Raw genomic sequence first — 14,817 nt, forward strand, 5'->3', positions numbered from 1 at the left:
CGGCGCTCTGAGGTGGTATCTTCATCTCCTCCTTCATCCTCTTCCCACTCTGCATCCTCTTTCGGGCCATCCACTTCGGGATCATCCGTGATACTAAGAAACTTTCTTCTCGCTTCCAAATGTGACCTTTCTCCCGCCCTTAGAACGGTGTTTGTAGTACGTCGTCGTGGGCTCGAATCACCAGGCGATATATCATCAAAAGTTGAGGAGGAAAACGTTATATTGTGAAAAGAAGAGGATTACCCGCCAAAGCTGAGCAAAGCCTACAAATTATCGTCCTCCACCAATCCCCACTTATAGCCCCACATGTTCCAACACCCTATATTATATCGAAAGGAGTTTTCAAACTGCTCAAAGTAATGCTTGGGTGTGCAGCGCTCGTGACCAGGCATGTATGTGAACCTGGAACAGTACTCAACCTGCAGTTTCAAAAGGGCTGTTAAAGCTTTCCCTGGTAGTAAGTATGTTGTCTCCTCGAGCCGGGTCGTCTTTACTGGCTGGGTCGAAGTTCCCCATCCCGTCTTCTGACCATTTCTGGGGTATGCTGGAGAGGAGGATAGCGTCACACTTCAGTCCAGCCTTTCCTCCATCAGCATCCGACGGAGAAGACTCGTGACAATGACCCTTCCACTTTCCTGGGGCGATTCTACCAAAGGTCTCATCTCTGAACCCCACACACACGGCCCCGCTCGAGGGACTCGGAACGGTTGCTGTCTATGAGCTCTGGAATGAGGTCAATAACGCTGGAAAAGATGGCAAACAAACGGGCTGGGTAGTACATACCTGGAAGGTCCGGCAGTTCACAATCCATTTCTCCTGGTGTTGTGAGCAAGAGACCTAGATCTCAGTTGTCGTCCTCGGTTCTAAGTAATCACTCTTTGATTTCCTCGTTTTGGGATTGGCTGGTGTCTCCAGACCTAGTCTGCTGTTCCGATCCTTCCTCTTTTGTTGTAGCTGCTTCCTCGCTTCCACTTTGCTCAACCTGATCGGATTCAGCAGGAGCTGGGACAAAACAAGCTCGAAGAATGAAGTCTTTAAACTGCATCAAATACAACTTCTCAACACCAAGTTCCAGCCAATACGCATCATCCACACTCTTTCTTCTGTCCTGAACTCTTCTTCCGATCTGTCTCGTATAGCCTTGAGCCATCGCGAAACCCAGGGGCCGAGCTTCCGAGATAGGGCGTATTTGTCCGCCAACACAAGGATGCGGTATACTTCCTCTGTCGACGGAGATGAAGGAACAGATTCGAAATTGCCGTGCGTGATATGGAACAGGGTTTACATATTGTGGGGTGAGTCCTGAGGCAATGGCACGGTCTCCAAGACAGACCGGATGAGGAAGATGGCTTCCATGATTCTGCCCAGAGTCCTCCAAATAGCATCGCCTTGAATGCCGGAGAAGACCGCTGCAGGGTTCAGGAGCACACATGAAAGTTTGTTGGGTTTTCGGATTCTAGGGCGCTGCCGGTGCGCAGTATTAGATCGCCATCTGGGCGACCAAGACGGTTGTGACCCCTTCGATATGGGGCTCCCGCAGTTGATGGCGTTGGTGTCGTAGCATTGACATTTTGTGAAGTCTGTTTTTCTTGAGATAAAAGGAGAAGAGGAATCTGGTAAGCGAGTCATTTCGAGGGATTGGTGAAGCTGATGCTGCCTTGCTGGTGCACTGTCAGGTTGTCAGCTCCATGCCATCCGATTGCTCTCTAGTGGCATGCCAAGCCCCTTTCTCCAGTCCACGTATTCGACCCTAACCCGCCAAGGCGACCAGCCTTTCATCTCTGCTACATTTTATGGAATGAACTCGACAGTTTGTAGGAAAGGTAGTGTTCATTCCAGTGGATGGTATCAGCTGATGTTGAGAGAGTCGGATTTCCAGTTGTCAAGAGTGTTGTTCTGTGTTGATCGGCGTTAGCAGCCACTCTCGGAATTTGCTGAGATGTTCTTGTCGATAAAAAGATACGGCAGCCTGTTAAGAAAAGGTCCAATACTGTGACTCGCACTGCTTCAGCCTCAACCGCTGTTTTGGGTAAAGTTATCACGACCTCTAGAAAGCTGAATCCCTGACCGACCAGGAACTGTGAAGAGGAGAGTTATGACGTCATATGGCCGGTAAAAGTGCGCTAGACTGGAAGAGGCATGCCAAGAGGCCAACACGCGCCACAGCCGCCCGTTGAGATGGATCTCTGCCAGGATATCCCATGTGATCAGGGGAACAACGATACCATGAACGACCCCTATACGCCGAGTTCCAGGTTTCTGGCCTGTTGTGTGACGGCCACGACAGATCTTCTAGAAAATCTCGACATGGCCGTTGTATTTACCCTTCTGATCACACGTCCGTCCCTTCATCTCAGCCCCGACGTCGCCTGAAAACCCCCCGATGATCTTCCCTCGTTCCTCCGCCCTGGCCGCGGGGCTGATAGGGCTGACCCCACTCACAGCTGCTTTCGGGACTATCAACGAACCGGTGGGCAGTCATCCCTTGTTTTGGCAGGCCTTGAGGAAACTCACTGACACCTCTTGTAGGTAATCCTCGGCCAGCATAATGAACATGAAATGGTTACACGACTCGCCTTTCAGTGCCCAAGTGGCCAGAAAAGCGATGGGGTGTGTTTTGAGCCCCGGTCGCTCGATCAACTGGCAGGCTATCATCGAGAAGTGATGGGTGTAGCCCTCCCCGGAGCAGGATTCAATGGCGCGGTCGGAGCCCCAGATACCCTCGACCCGGTACCTGAAGGACCAGAAGCGCACTGCGACGATGCCGATTTTGTCGACGTTCCGGGATACCCGCAGAGCCGGAAAGAGGCCAACAAGAATCTCCAAAAATGTGTCGACCACCTACGAGCACGCTTCCGACAGGCATGGGTATCAGCAGAGATGCTTGTCGATGAAAGGCGAAGGATCCGGCCCGGGGAGGTCGAGCTGACGAATGCTTTTGGTGGAGACTGCAATTTTGCTTTCCCCTCCCTTCAGATCAATGTCTTTGCGCGAGCCAAGTGTAGCACTCTCGAAGGGTTTGGCCGCGCGTTACATGGTGTTCAAGACTTTTACTCCCACAGCAACTGGGCTGATGAAACCGACACAAGCAAACCCATCAGCGAGACCAACCCACCAGGGCTTGCCTTGCATGGCACCGCGAAGTTTTTGGACCTGAGGGCTTCTGGGCCGATACCAGAAGATCAGATCCCTTACAACCTAACAACGGGTTGCTTCACGATACCAGACGGGACTCCTGGATCCGGAGACTGCGCTGGTCGGGTGACACATCATGCCCTAAACAAAGACCATGGTGTCATTCACCTAGATGGAACTTTTGGTGAGGCGGGGCCCGGGTCTCCTCGGAGCGAGGCCATATCAAGGAACTTTGAGAACGCCGTACGTGTTGCGGTACAAAGTTCCAAGGAGACCTGGGCTGCGTTTCGCGAACACCTCAGGGAGCAGTACGGAACTGTGGCCGGCAATCTTATGATCTGTGCTCTGGTGCGCGATGATCCAATCAAGGATTGTCGCAAACGGATGGCTGTCATTGCCCTGGATGCCTCTAGCAGAAGCGGTGCTGTTGAGGCATCTGGCTTGCAAGTTCAGATTGCTCAAGAGTTCAAATTGAAGCTATCTTCACATGGGCTGGACCGAATTGAGGTCATGGAGTTTGCCGAGGCCCCCAAGATTGTTCATCCTATGGGCTTCCCAGAGTCGGTGACCTTTAGTGAGCTGGATACTAAAGGAAGGACCAATATCGGCAACGCGCTTGACGTTGCCATTGACGATATCATGCAGTCACAGCCGGACACGTACACGGACAGAGGTGCCGTAGTGCTCCTGACGGCGGGCGCGGAACCCGAAAACACGAAAGAAAACCAGGAGCTGGCTGAATATGCCCTCGCCCAAGTTGAACGCGCTGCCAAAGAAGGTGTTCGCATCCACTTCGGTTGCATCAATCCACCACGGCCATTCAATGATAATCCAGATCGGTCTTGGCATGAATGTGCCCCCGGTCACTCGATCATCCCCGCTGTCCTCAAAACAGGCGGCACTTTTGCTTACATCAATCATGTTGCGGGGAGACCAGATCTCACACCGGCCCCGCACTTCATTAGCACCATCATGTCTCGTGGCCTAACCTCCACTGATGAGTATGAGCCCGAACTGACCCGAATCTACCCTGGAATCACCATTGCCGCCCTTCTCAGCGCCGAAGATTACCCCTTCAAATCCTTGTTCTACCCGGCCAGCCCGTCAGAAAGGATCAACATTACCATTCGCGACCGGGCTCTAGACGGCCAAGGCGTAGCCAACGGTGGAGGTGGCTGCTTCTCCATCACACTCCGCGACCGAAAGCTCGACGATCTCAAGATAGCAACCTACACCAGCTGTGGTACCGAGCCATTGATGCTGAACTATGAGGCGCTACAGGACGTTGATTTGTTGGTGGTGGCTGAGCTGGGTGATCCGCATCACCCGCAGCAAGAGGGATCACCGAACCCACAGGGCGTTGTGTTCACATTGGAGCTGAGCAGTAACATGCCGGCAAAGAATGAGACATCTACCATGACTATGTCGAGCGTGGTGAGCTCCAAGGCAACGCTTAAAATGACAGAGGAGGCTGGAATCAAAACCGAGGAGTTCTTGACAAGTGAGACGGTTGAAGTGTTTGAGGAGGCGGCGACGGTGAACGGGACTGCGTCGACGACGTCGGAGGGGAGCCATACGGTCAGTGGGGGTGATGGGGTAACTGGGAGTGTAATGCCAGCTCAAGAAGCGATGGTGACTGGCAAGGAAAGTATGGCTAGTATGGAGGATGTATATGTGAAGACGATAGCTGGGAATTTTAGCGGGGAGGATGCGGATGATATTGCGGACTTGAGGTAGATAGTTGTGGAGTACGAAAGATGTTGGAAATGATACCCTTGTTATGTCTTTTGATGCCGGCATCAGCGCCGATTGAGTGCTGCGTAAACATCTGTGAGGCGTGGACGCTGACACGCTGCCTTTTTCTTCCACTCTTTCCGCAAGCATCACCAACATCATCAGTTTGCCCACGCATTCGTCGCGTCCCAGAACATCTGCTTCACAGGGTTGCTAGGACCCTCTATGAATAGGGGACAGAAAGATAGGTAGGTAACTGATTCTGTGAGACAAACACATAACTGTCAAGAAGAGAGTCTAACAGCTCAGGCTAAGGTATAAGGATGTTGCGAGTTTAAGTGCCTGCGTACGCACCTATGCACAATCTATCTGAAGAAATGAATAAAATAATGATTAGCTGCTTATATGCCTATCCGTCTATCCAGAAGAAAAGCGAAACGTGCTTAGATCCATACCGATCAAGACGTCCCCAACCACCATAATTATGACCCCATGCTAAATAGAAAGTCGCTCCCTAGGGGACTTCCACATAAGCGTGAGGCTTCGAGGCATCCGGGACAGACCTTGGCCAGATCAAAGCAGAGAGCGCTGCGAACAAGGGCATGACGAAACCAAGCTTGTTGACACGCGGATACACAGATTCACATGGGGCGTAGATGCGGACCAGGCGACCATATAAGGCGGTCATTGTATCGAAGTAGAAAGACTGCAATTCTTGCATGTCTTGCTCGGTGACGTGCACAGAGGGGGTTGTTCATGATGCTGTGGTTGTTGGGCCTCCCGTATGTAACCGACCATTCGGCTTCTTTCCCAGAGGCAAATTCGTGACGTAGTCCGATGATGTGCCGACTTCGTGAGCGAGGATAGAGATTTGGGTCTGAATATACTTGTCACTAAATGCCAAGACGCCAGCGTGGTACCTCATGACCCAGCCAACCTGTACAGGGAGTGCAACATCGATGTCGGGTGATTGTGTCGAGCAGCCTGGCTTGAACATTTTGGTTTGTGAGGAGGGACTGTTGGACCGGCGAATTCTGACAACGGCAGAGATTCCCAAGGTGAGCAACCAGGCCAATGACCTGCTGTATTTCCTTTGGGTGACAAAGGAAGCCACTAGAAGAACAATAACAGGGAGGGTGACGACCAAAAAGGTAGGGTATTTTTGAGGCTGTCGAAAAGAAGAGCTTTCAGAATGGATGGGCCAACGATCAACCTCGTTTGACATTGATGGCCACAGGGCGGGATAGGCCTGCATGATGTGTGCAAACCTCACAACCACTAGCGCAGCCCGCGTCTTGCACAATTCGATTGTTGTCAACAACACAGCTGAGGGCTTTCCATTCGTGTCAAATGCATTCTTGTTGCTCATTTTCATTACTGAAGTTGGAAATTGTGAAACCGGTGGTTACTTAGTCCTCATCAGCTTTCTGGGCCAAGAAATTATCTGTGGTACCTTACCTACTAAGCGTCATGGTGGATTCCACTGGTGAACAGCGTGATATTAGTATTCGGGTACCAGAACGCTGTGCTTAGAGTTGGATGGAAGAATTGAATGAAGTCAATGTGTGGTTTGAGATGATAGTGCGGCCAAAGCATACTTTATAAGGCACATAGCTCTGGTAAAAAAGCAACCCGATTGGCGTGCAGAACAGAGACCAGGGAGGAAAAAATGAGGGAGGTTGTGTTTGGTCCAACGCCCAGGTAACTGTCGGGAAGGCCGACCTGTGCCCTCATCGATATCGTTCTTGGCTCTGACCCCAACCCTAGTTGAATAAGTCAACCACGCTGCACAGATAGGCAGAAGTTGCAGTTAACCGCAAATCAACAACCCAAGGCAGCTGCAAAAAGCCTCCCGGAATCCACTTTTCTCACACATCATGCGAATAGCTTCATCTCATTGCATCCACCCTATCACTCAGTCATATCAGTCCTCATGCTTCGTCTCCTCAACACGATTCCTTGGTACTCCCAGGGAAACAACCTGTTTGAGAAAACAGTTATGGGACTTATCGAAAATCCATCTGTCCCACATTGCTCGCCCCTCTCACTTTCTTCACAACAACCTAATAGTGACAAGCCGGTGCCTTGCTAGGGGGCTTTGTGAGAATATTATACCATCTCTTTATCACGGTATCGCAGCAAAGCATCAACTTGCCATTCATCCCAGTCAGATTCCTCACCAGCCCCCACACCCTCTCTCAGTCCCTGAAATAATGTTTCGAAGTCATCCCTGTATTTCACAATGTCGAACCCAATACAAAAGAGAAACCTATGCAGTAATCGCCCATGCCGACCGACGTTCGAGAAGGCCTGGCCTCCTTTTGATCTCAAGATGTCTAAAAACCCGTCCTCGTGCTCACCAAGTGTATCCACCCCGTCGTAAAAGTCCTTCACGGGAAGTATCCCCATAGGTGTATTGAAAGCCACAAACGCCGGTGCCGTGAATGCCGACTCCCAGTCTATGACCCCCGTAATGTTGTACTCCTCATCCACCAAGATGTGATCCATCTTTTCGTCTGCGTGCTTCAGATAAAACGGGAATCTTTCATCCCATCCACCAGTCAGCCCTGCCATCCTGGACACCAAGTCGAGGAGAAAGCGGTGTATAAGAAACGCATCCACCGGTCGCTGAGTATAAATCTCGCTCCGTTCAATCAACCCCAAAACGTGAAGAATGTACCGTGTACAATACTCCCTCCACGACTGACACGGCGGCAGGTCAAAAGTCAGCTCCTTGGCAAACCGCCCAATGTGATCACTCCCCGGTGTGTCTAACGATCCCAGACCCTTGAGTGGATGTCTCCCAAGCTCAATGTATATATTCGCCAGCTGATCCAACACTTTCCTCCTCTGCTTCTTGCTGGCGAGATCCCAACGAAGCGGTACGCCGGGTAACTTGTCCATGAAGATATACCCCACCCCAACTGGGTTGTCTGGTCCATCCAACCTGTAATCAAACACCCTCGGCGCAGGAACCTCTGTCTTTTCGAGAAAGCACAACGTTGCAGCTTCGCTTTTGATCATGTAATTCCGAACAGGGAGCGGTGTCGTGTTTGGTTGACGGATCCGAGCAATCCACGTGACTCCGTCTTCGAACTCGACGTCGAGGTGATAGTTTCTGGTTCCCATCTTCAGGTCTTGGTAGTCTGGGAGGTGCACAACGCAAGGTGTGCCATTTCGGAGTTTGCTGGCGCGTTTGGCCAAGGCGGCTGTGTTGAAGTTTTGGAGACCACAGCTCCAGGCTGCCGGTGATGTTGTAAATGCTGGCATAGGCGATCTCAGTGAGGTATCTGGTCCTGTTATGAGAGAGCGGTTCAAGGTGAATGCTGGCGCTTCGAGTTCTATGAAAGATGCCCATTCAAGACCAGCTATGTCGGGTATCGAGCGATTGGAGTCAGCGCCCGCGCAGATCAGGCTCATGCAGATCCCCGACAACGTTAGATAAGAAAAAACAAGCGATGAAAAATAAGAATGGCCCCAAAGAATGGGTTTGTTAGTGGTTAGTGAGGTCCACATGACTTGTTGTTCCACTCCACTTAAACTGCAGCTTTGCATGAGATTGGCCAACGAGGGCTTCTGGAGATCATCAACCCCACAGACACAGGCGCTTCGGGTCTGAAAATAAAACTGAATTCGTAAAAAAAAGCTTCATGCCAAGACCACCTGAGCTGTGTACCTAGATCCTCTGGTTACACGTCTACTCCTCGAGTCTACTCCTCCAAGCCGTGGCCGCAGACTTTCCCGCCACTTGTCCCTCGTTTCCCAAAGAATCATCGCAAGAATTATTGCAAAAAGGTGGGTGGCACCTCGGGACCTGACATGAGGTGTAACGGGTTAGCATTAGATAGGTAATCACTGATCAGCCCAGAAAACTCACCCCAGACATGCAAGTTGTCGGGCGCGGCCTTGTTGTGGTGCGTTGGCTCGTTCATGTCCAGCAAATCACCGTCCACATAGTGCTCCAAGATGAAGTTGGACGGATCAAACCAGTAGTCAAAGATCTGGCTGCCCATGACGTGTCTCCCAACACCCCAGCAGTTGGTGTATCCTTGATGACGTAGCCAGTCGTGACCCAGTACCTGAGCATCGAAGTCGTGTGTCTCAAAGGAAGAGTGGTGAACGTGCATCTTGGGGCCTTCGAAGAAGAAGAAGCAGTGGTGGTCAACAAACTCCTTGCCACGGTCTAGGCGAAAGAAGACAGTCACATCCACGCCTTCATCGTTATGGACGAGCTGAAAAGAATTGGTTAGTCTTTCCGCCAGGAGCCTTTTCATACGGAGAATGCGAACCTCGCTAGGATGGAAGTTGAAATAGGTCGAATAAAACTCGTAGCACTTGGCAAAGTTCGTCACGCACATGCCAAAATGTCCAAGCTTGTGTACGGGCGCCGGCCGCTTCTCGAAGCGCTGGAACTTGTTTGGCTCGCGGTTCTTCTCGTTCGGCTATCATTACAAGACGCAACATATCAGCGACTGTCATGGCCTTTTGAAAGATTTCACTCACGTAGTTGAACTTGAGCACCGGGAAGCCAGGGTCTCTCCTTTCAACCTCAGTCTGCCCGTGAACCAAGTGGAATGGGAACCCATCCACTGGGTCATAGAAGGTCACTCTCTTGCCACCACCCGGCACATCCTTGAGCTCATGTACTTCGGTCGCTCGGCACTCTTTTGGAAGCGACTGGTGGGCGTAGACGAGGTCCTCCTCAGACTCGACAACAAATGCTGCTCCCCCAAATTCCGGCTTGTCAGAAGCCTCGAGGGCTAATACAAAAGGCTCTGTTCCATATCCTCTGAAGAAGGTTGTCTTTCCGATCGTCTCGGTCTCGTAAAAGCCAAAGTCGGCAGCAAATCGTTTGGCGGCTTCAATATCCTTGTGCTTGTACCAGACATGTGCTGGACGCACCAGCTGGATCTTCTTTAAGGGGTTTGATGGGAGTCCGGCGGCCATGATGAGCTTTGGATGTGATTGTTGTTCAGTTGATCGTGTTGGGAGCGGATGGGACAAGAATGTTGATAACAAATCTTTTGGACAGAATTAATGACACAGAGGCAGGCTGCCCGGGGGATATATCTAGAGTCCGGCCGACAGCCCAAGGCAACCAAGATGGGACGAACTGGGCTCTATTTTCTAGCGCTCACGCGGGGATGTGGTGGGGTAAAAGCGATGGTGACGCAGGTTGCGGCAATTCAAGGGAGAAAAGCCAATGGTGATGTTCCGATCGCGCGACGGCATTTTGCCATTGCCCAATAGCGGGCGCCGGGTAATGTTGAGCGCCCGTTCTTCGGTGTCTCATCATTCGACTCGTGTTGCCCCGACCTGCGACGGTGTACGAGAGAAACACAAGAGTTCGGAGTCCCGGGGGGTTTTATGTTGGAGCGAAGCCACCGTCATGTCAGAGGCAGCATATGAGCCACACTTCGATCTCTGTGGCTGCGATTCGAGACCTTCTACCATTATCCCGATGCCACGTCATTGGTGCGCATACTTGCAAGATCTCTCATCCGCATTGCCGGATAGATACCTGAGGTAGATAGCCCGCTTTGCTGCACAATGTCAACATACCTCAAACTCTATGGCCTGGCGACTTGATTTCCTTCGTTACTGAAAGACAGACGACTTTGAAGTTCGTCTTCATCAACGAGGTGCTCGGGAGGATTCCACCTCGGTGGTGCGGGGAAGCTTCAGTTGTCTTCAAGGATGTGGCGGGGCAACAGCTGAAGTGCCAAGATCTGGGGGTAAACAAGCTTAAAAGGGGGACAAGGGGCAGCCGGCAACATGCAACAATTTCCATATTGTCACGCGACCACAGCCAGTTGCTTTCCCACCATTAATTTATTTCTCAGTCCACCCTGGATTCTGAAAACATTCGAGATTGGCTGGAACTTCATTCCCAAGCCCCGGTGTCTGGTTCGCTCCAACTTTAAATCTGACATGGTAGCTTCCTCGGTCTAGGCCTACAGTTTTGCCCCTCCAAGCGTTGCAAGAAAGGGGAAAAGGGGTAAAAGGACCGTCTTCTGGTTGCACAACATATTAGCTTCATAAGTCTTCTGCAGCACCCAGTAGACGGTTCACTACGCCGGTAGTTTGGTTAGTCCGTCTTACTGCTCGCCAACCCCCCATCAATTTACTTCAACCCGGTGGTGAAGGCTTCATTCTACATGCCATACAGCATTCAATTGGCTCTCAAGCCTGTCAGAGGCCAAGCCACAACTATCACCGACTCCCCTGATCGAGTCTAGACGACATTGTGGTTGCAGAAGCCCTTGAAATTCCCCCATGCAGTCAATATCTGTTTACGTATTCATTGGTCTCATTACCTGTTTGCTTGCCCGTGTCATCACACCACCGTCACTCTACAAGCCTTGGAGAACTATCAAGACAGTCCCCGGAGCTGAGAATAGAACAGGGCGATGCTTGAGAAGAGGGGGCTGGAGTTGAGTAATTAAAGCCCAGCTCCGTCGCCCCAGATCACAACATACTTGACCATTTTCACAACATCCTTCAAGCTATACCTGCCCTTTATACAAACCTGAGCTTCACCAGCACTCCAATCAAAATGCAGCTCCTCCACATCCTCGCAGCCTTCCCTCTCACGGCCCTTGCCGCCCTCAACGGCCGATGCACTGGTTCCGAAGCCACGGGTGAATGGGGCTCCAAGGGCATCTGCATCAGGACTTCGACCTGCAGCAGTGCCGGCGGTGCTTACAAGACTGGCGCCTGCCCGTCTGACCCTGCCGATGTCAAGTGCTGCCTGGTGGGCCGTGGTCCTTCCGTTGGCACCAACCCTTGTGGTGGTGCTTCGTGGTGTGACTGGACCTCCAACACATGCAGTGGTAGCCGACTGACTGGTAGGTTTTTGTCATGCCCTCGGTCCATCATGCATGTACTAACCAAATCCATAGGATACTGCCCCGGCGGATCCAACTACAAATGCTGCAGGCTCTAGACTCTGGACCTACGACAAAACGGGAATCAATATCTGGACAGGAATGGTGCTAGTGGGAACGGGAGAGGTGAATCGAAAATGTTTTGAAAGGCTGGGACAGAGTACCTGGAAGCACTGTTGCACATAATGCTGAAAATATCGGAATGCCATTCGTTTGTACCATATTGTGAAGGCTCAAAACCCAAGCCAGAGCTTCAATAACCTACCTACACCATGCAGACTCCATCCTTTTCATGCAGCATCCTTGACCTTGGGCAATCTTGCCACCACGATGACGGCTCTGACCACCTTTGACACAGCAAACCAGCCAAACACCTTCCTCGCCACCCTGAACCCCCCACCGAGAGAGATACCAAACTCTGCCAGCGCCTTGTCATGCCTCTCCAGAAAAGCAATCAGGCCCGGGAAAACATCCACCGACACGTCCTTGATGACAATCGAGTCCCTGTCATAGCCACATGCTACCAACTGCTCTCTGTATTGCTCCACAGTCAAGAACGCCTTCCATGGACAGCCCATTAGCGCCCCAATCGTCCTTGCCAGAGTCTTCTCCCTCCAGGTTGCCGTGTTGGACATACACAAGTCAGACCCCATAAAGTTCATGCCGAGATTCCGGGCAGCGTACTGCCAGAGCGGCATCCGTGACGGTGAAAAGTGATACATGCAGTCCGACGCCAGTAGCCACTTTCCTTTGAGCTTGGGTCTTTTTAGCTTGTCCACGGCGGAGCGTATCTCCTCTGGCCAAGCATGTGGCTTGGAGGCATCCGCGCAAAAGAGATGGGATGTGTCGAGCTCCTTGTGTAGGTCCCGGCATCGTCGTGACGCAGCCTGCAGCTGGACTTGGTTGTTTGTCACCCCTATATATGCCCCTCCGGAGATGATGCCACCTAGAATTGTCGAGGTCTGGTCGCCGCAACCGAAGCCAACGTCGAGGATGGCAATCGACTTTTGGGGGGTAGTGATGTCGGCTGTTTCGAATACTTGCTTCAGATAATTCCTGCATGCTTCGGCGAACTCAGACGTGTCCTTCCAGTAGCCCAGATTCATCCACAATGAGACTGGCATCTGCAAGTTCAGCTTCCAGTGGTCGAGACCATAGTGGTCGCGGGAGAGCAATAGACATGCTGCGAGTCCGACGAAGAGAGTGAAAGTAGCGAAGACTCCTGCAAAGAGTCCCGCCACGAATGTCGGGTCATTGAACCATGATATCATTGTGGTAAGGGAGTTGCATTTGTCGGTGTGGTGTGGGTATTGGTGGGGATTACAAAGATTTGAATCAATCAAACTCGCCAAGCCTTCTTATCGGGTTCTTATCGAGAGCATCCCTTGCTTCATACAATCAAGTCTTATGTAGTATCATTTCCTCCACGGAATCTCAACTCCAAACTCGTCAGCTACGCGCATAGCCGATATGACACATCCTTCGAGCAGTACCATTCCATCCCAGCACCACGACCCAGCCAGCCATACGTTATTCTCGCCATTAACCCAGCCATCAGTTGTTCCACCACTACCATCCCGGAATATCCGCTCAACTGTTGCTCGACTCTCCACAGTCCTCAACGTCCTCCTGAACCCAGCTGTCTTGAGCGTTCTTTTCTGAGTTGCCTCTGACTCCCCATCCAATGGGCAGGTGCTCACCACCACACCGCTCGGCATGGTATGCAGCGCTTCTGATCGAGCGCCGTCGAACCCGGAAAACTGCGTGCGCAAGGTGATGACCTGTGTAGATGCAGATTCCACCTCGACCGCCGCGTGATGCATGCATGCCACCTTCCCTTGGCTCGTCCTGTCATCTAAGTCCACCAGCGAGTGCGCACGAGATGCATTGGTCAAGACCGAACTCTCCACCCATGTTGTTGGAATCTTGTCCAGTCCTGTCGTCTTCAGAGGCGCAAAGAGCCTGCTCGCGACATCCGGTGATACCGCTAGGACAGCTCTGTCGAATACCTCTTCTTGTGCGCCAACTGTGTCCTGCCATCGTATCAGTACCTTGCCGCTTGAACGCGGCAGAACCTCCAGCACTCTCGACCGCACACGGATATCCTCTATGCCTCGAGATAGGCGAGACTGGACCTGCTGCACGCCGCCGCACACTGTGTAGTGCTGCTGACCATACGAGAATTTGTTGTAGTTGACCAAGTCGCTCGCTGGAAAGGCAAGAAGCTCGTCATGCGTGCAGGTCGACACACTGCTCATCAATGGGAGGATGTAGTGTGTGGTGTACCGACGAGGCAGCCATATCCTCTCGAGATACTGGGCAAAGGACTCGTCGTGAGGCTGGACAAGGAAGCAAGCGGCTCTGAACCAGGCGTGGCAGATGATGAGGTACAGAATCTCCAAGAGGTACCGCCACGTGCTGTATGCCGATGGCCGTGGTGGCGGAAGTTGGTGAAGGTTGGAGGCATGGACAAAGTACCCATCAGGGACTGCTGACGCAGCTGCTGAAGGACTTTGATTCGAGTCCTGATAATTGCCTGCCTCGGTCCCCCTTTGCTTCAAAGCTTTTGCGAAGACAAACAGAAAGCGCACTGGGTGCATGGGAACTTCCAGATGGTGATACATTCGGTTCAGGTTGGCGTAGTATCCGCCCGCGGATGCACGCATTGGGAGATCGACGCGTTCGACCGCGCCCGTCTCATGGCTCTTGACGGCAACAGAAGCAGAGTCGAACGAGAGTGAATCAGCCTGAATAGTGGTTGGGTGAGGTGTGAGCAAAACACAAGTTCATCGCAGACGGGCTCTGAGTTTGTTTGGTTGCGGGAGTGACCCACCTGTTCCAAGAGCGTGACGGCATACCGTTTCTTGGGGTCGTTTTGTAAGAGATGCGCCGTGGTCAGTCCAGCCAACCCGGTCCCGATGATGGCTACCCGTTCTCTGGCCGTTTCAGTCATGGCACAAACTCTGTCGATATGGTTATCTTCGGAAGGCCATCAGTGAACGGCGGTCTGCTGATTTTCTGCCAGTTTTTGGCTTCTCTCGCCGCCAAGCCTCGGCTGCTC

General features: G+C 52.0%; 7 protein-coding genes across 7 annotated transcripts; 2 read left to right on the forward strand and 5 right to left on the reverse strand.

The window, feature by feature from the left end:
* Positions 1–871: 871 nt before the first annotated feature.
* QC761_610135 (uncharacterized protein) lies at positions 872–1,432 on the reverse strand (the record flags this gene model as incomplete). The annotated part of the gene is made up of 1 exon (XM_062881425.1): positions 872–1,432. The coding sequence occupies one exon, from the start codon at positions 1,430–1,432 to the stop codon at positions 872–874; it is 561 nt and encodes a 186-aa protein (XP_062730163.1).
* Positions 1,433–2,032: 600 nt separating this feature from the next.
* QC761_610140 (uncharacterized protein) lies at positions 2,033–4,926 on the forward strand. The gene is made up of 2 exons (XM_062881426.1): positions 2,033–2,470; positions 2,530–4,926. Exons 1-2 carry the CDS (start codon positions 2,384–2,386, stop codon positions 4,870–4,872), a joined length of 2,430 nt encoding a protein of 809 aa, XP_062730164.1. The 5' UTR covers positions 2,033–2,383; the 3' UTR covers positions 4,873–4,926.
* Positions 4,927–6,978: 2,052 nt separating this feature from the next.
* QC761_610150 (uncharacterized protein) lies at positions 6,979–8,424 on the reverse strand (the record flags this gene model as incomplete). The annotated part of the gene is made up of 1 exon (XM_062881427.1): positions 6,979–8,424. One exon carries the CDS (start codon positions 8,422–8,424, stop codon positions 6,979–6,981), a length of 1,446 nt encoding a protein of 481 aa, XP_062730165.1.
* Positions 8,425–8,651: 227 nt separating this feature from the next.
* On the reverse strand, positions 8,652–10,552 carry QC761_610160 (uncharacterized protein; the record flags this gene model as incomplete). Its single annotated transcript, XM_062881428.1, has 3 exons — positions 9,373–10,552; positions 8,747–9,311; positions 8,652–8,683 (listed from the first exon to the last, which is right to left on the reverse strand). The coding sequence occupies exons 1-3, from the start codon at positions 9,814–9,816 to the stop codon at positions 8,652–8,654; spliced, it is 1,041 nt and encodes a 346-aa protein (XP_062730166.1). The 5' UTR covers positions 9,817–10,552.
* A 167-nt stretch (positions 10,553–10,719) lies between these two features.
* On the forward strand, positions 10,720–12,036 carry QC761_610170 (uncharacterized protein). Its single transcript, XM_062881429.1, has 2 exons — positions 10,720–11,717; positions 11,772–12,036. Exons 1-2 carry the CDS (start codon positions 11,426–11,428, stop codon positions 11,813–11,815), a joined length of 336 nt encoding a protein of 111 aa, XP_062730167.1. The 5' UTR covers positions 10,720–11,425; the 3' UTR covers positions 11,816–12,036.
* A 10-nt stretch (positions 12,037–12,046) lies between these two features.
* QC761_610180 (uncharacterized protein) lies at positions 12,047–13,027 on the reverse strand (the record flags this gene model as incomplete). The annotated part of the gene is made up of 1 exon (XM_062881430.1): positions 12,047–13,027. The coding sequence occupies one exon, from the start codon at positions 13,025–13,027 to the stop codon at positions 12,047–12,049; it is 981 nt and encodes a 326-aa protein (XP_062730168.1).
* A 144-nt stretch (positions 13,028–13,171) lies between these two features.
* Positions 13,172–14,777, reverse strand: QC761_610190 (uncharacterized protein; the record flags this gene model as incomplete). The annotated part of the gene is made up of 2 exons (XM_062881431.1): positions 14,590–14,777; positions 13,172–14,503 (listed from the first exon to the last, which is right to left on the reverse strand). The coding sequence occupies exons 1-2, from the start codon at positions 14,707–14,709 to the stop codon at positions 13,172–13,174; spliced, it is 1,452 nt and encodes a 483-aa protein (XP_062730169.1). The 5' UTR covers positions 14,710–14,777.
* Between the last annotated feature and the right edge of the window lie 40 nt (positions 14,778–14,817).

The sequence above is a fragment of the Podospora bellae-mahoneyi genome, chromosome 6, assembly GCF_035222275.1.
Source record: "Podospora bellae-mahoneyi strain CBS 112042 chromosome 6, whole genome shotgun sequence".
In the NCBI taxonomy this organism is placed as follows: Eukaryota; Fungi; Ascomycota; class Sordariomycetes; order Sordariales; family Podosporaceae; genus Podospora; species Podospora bellae-mahoneyi.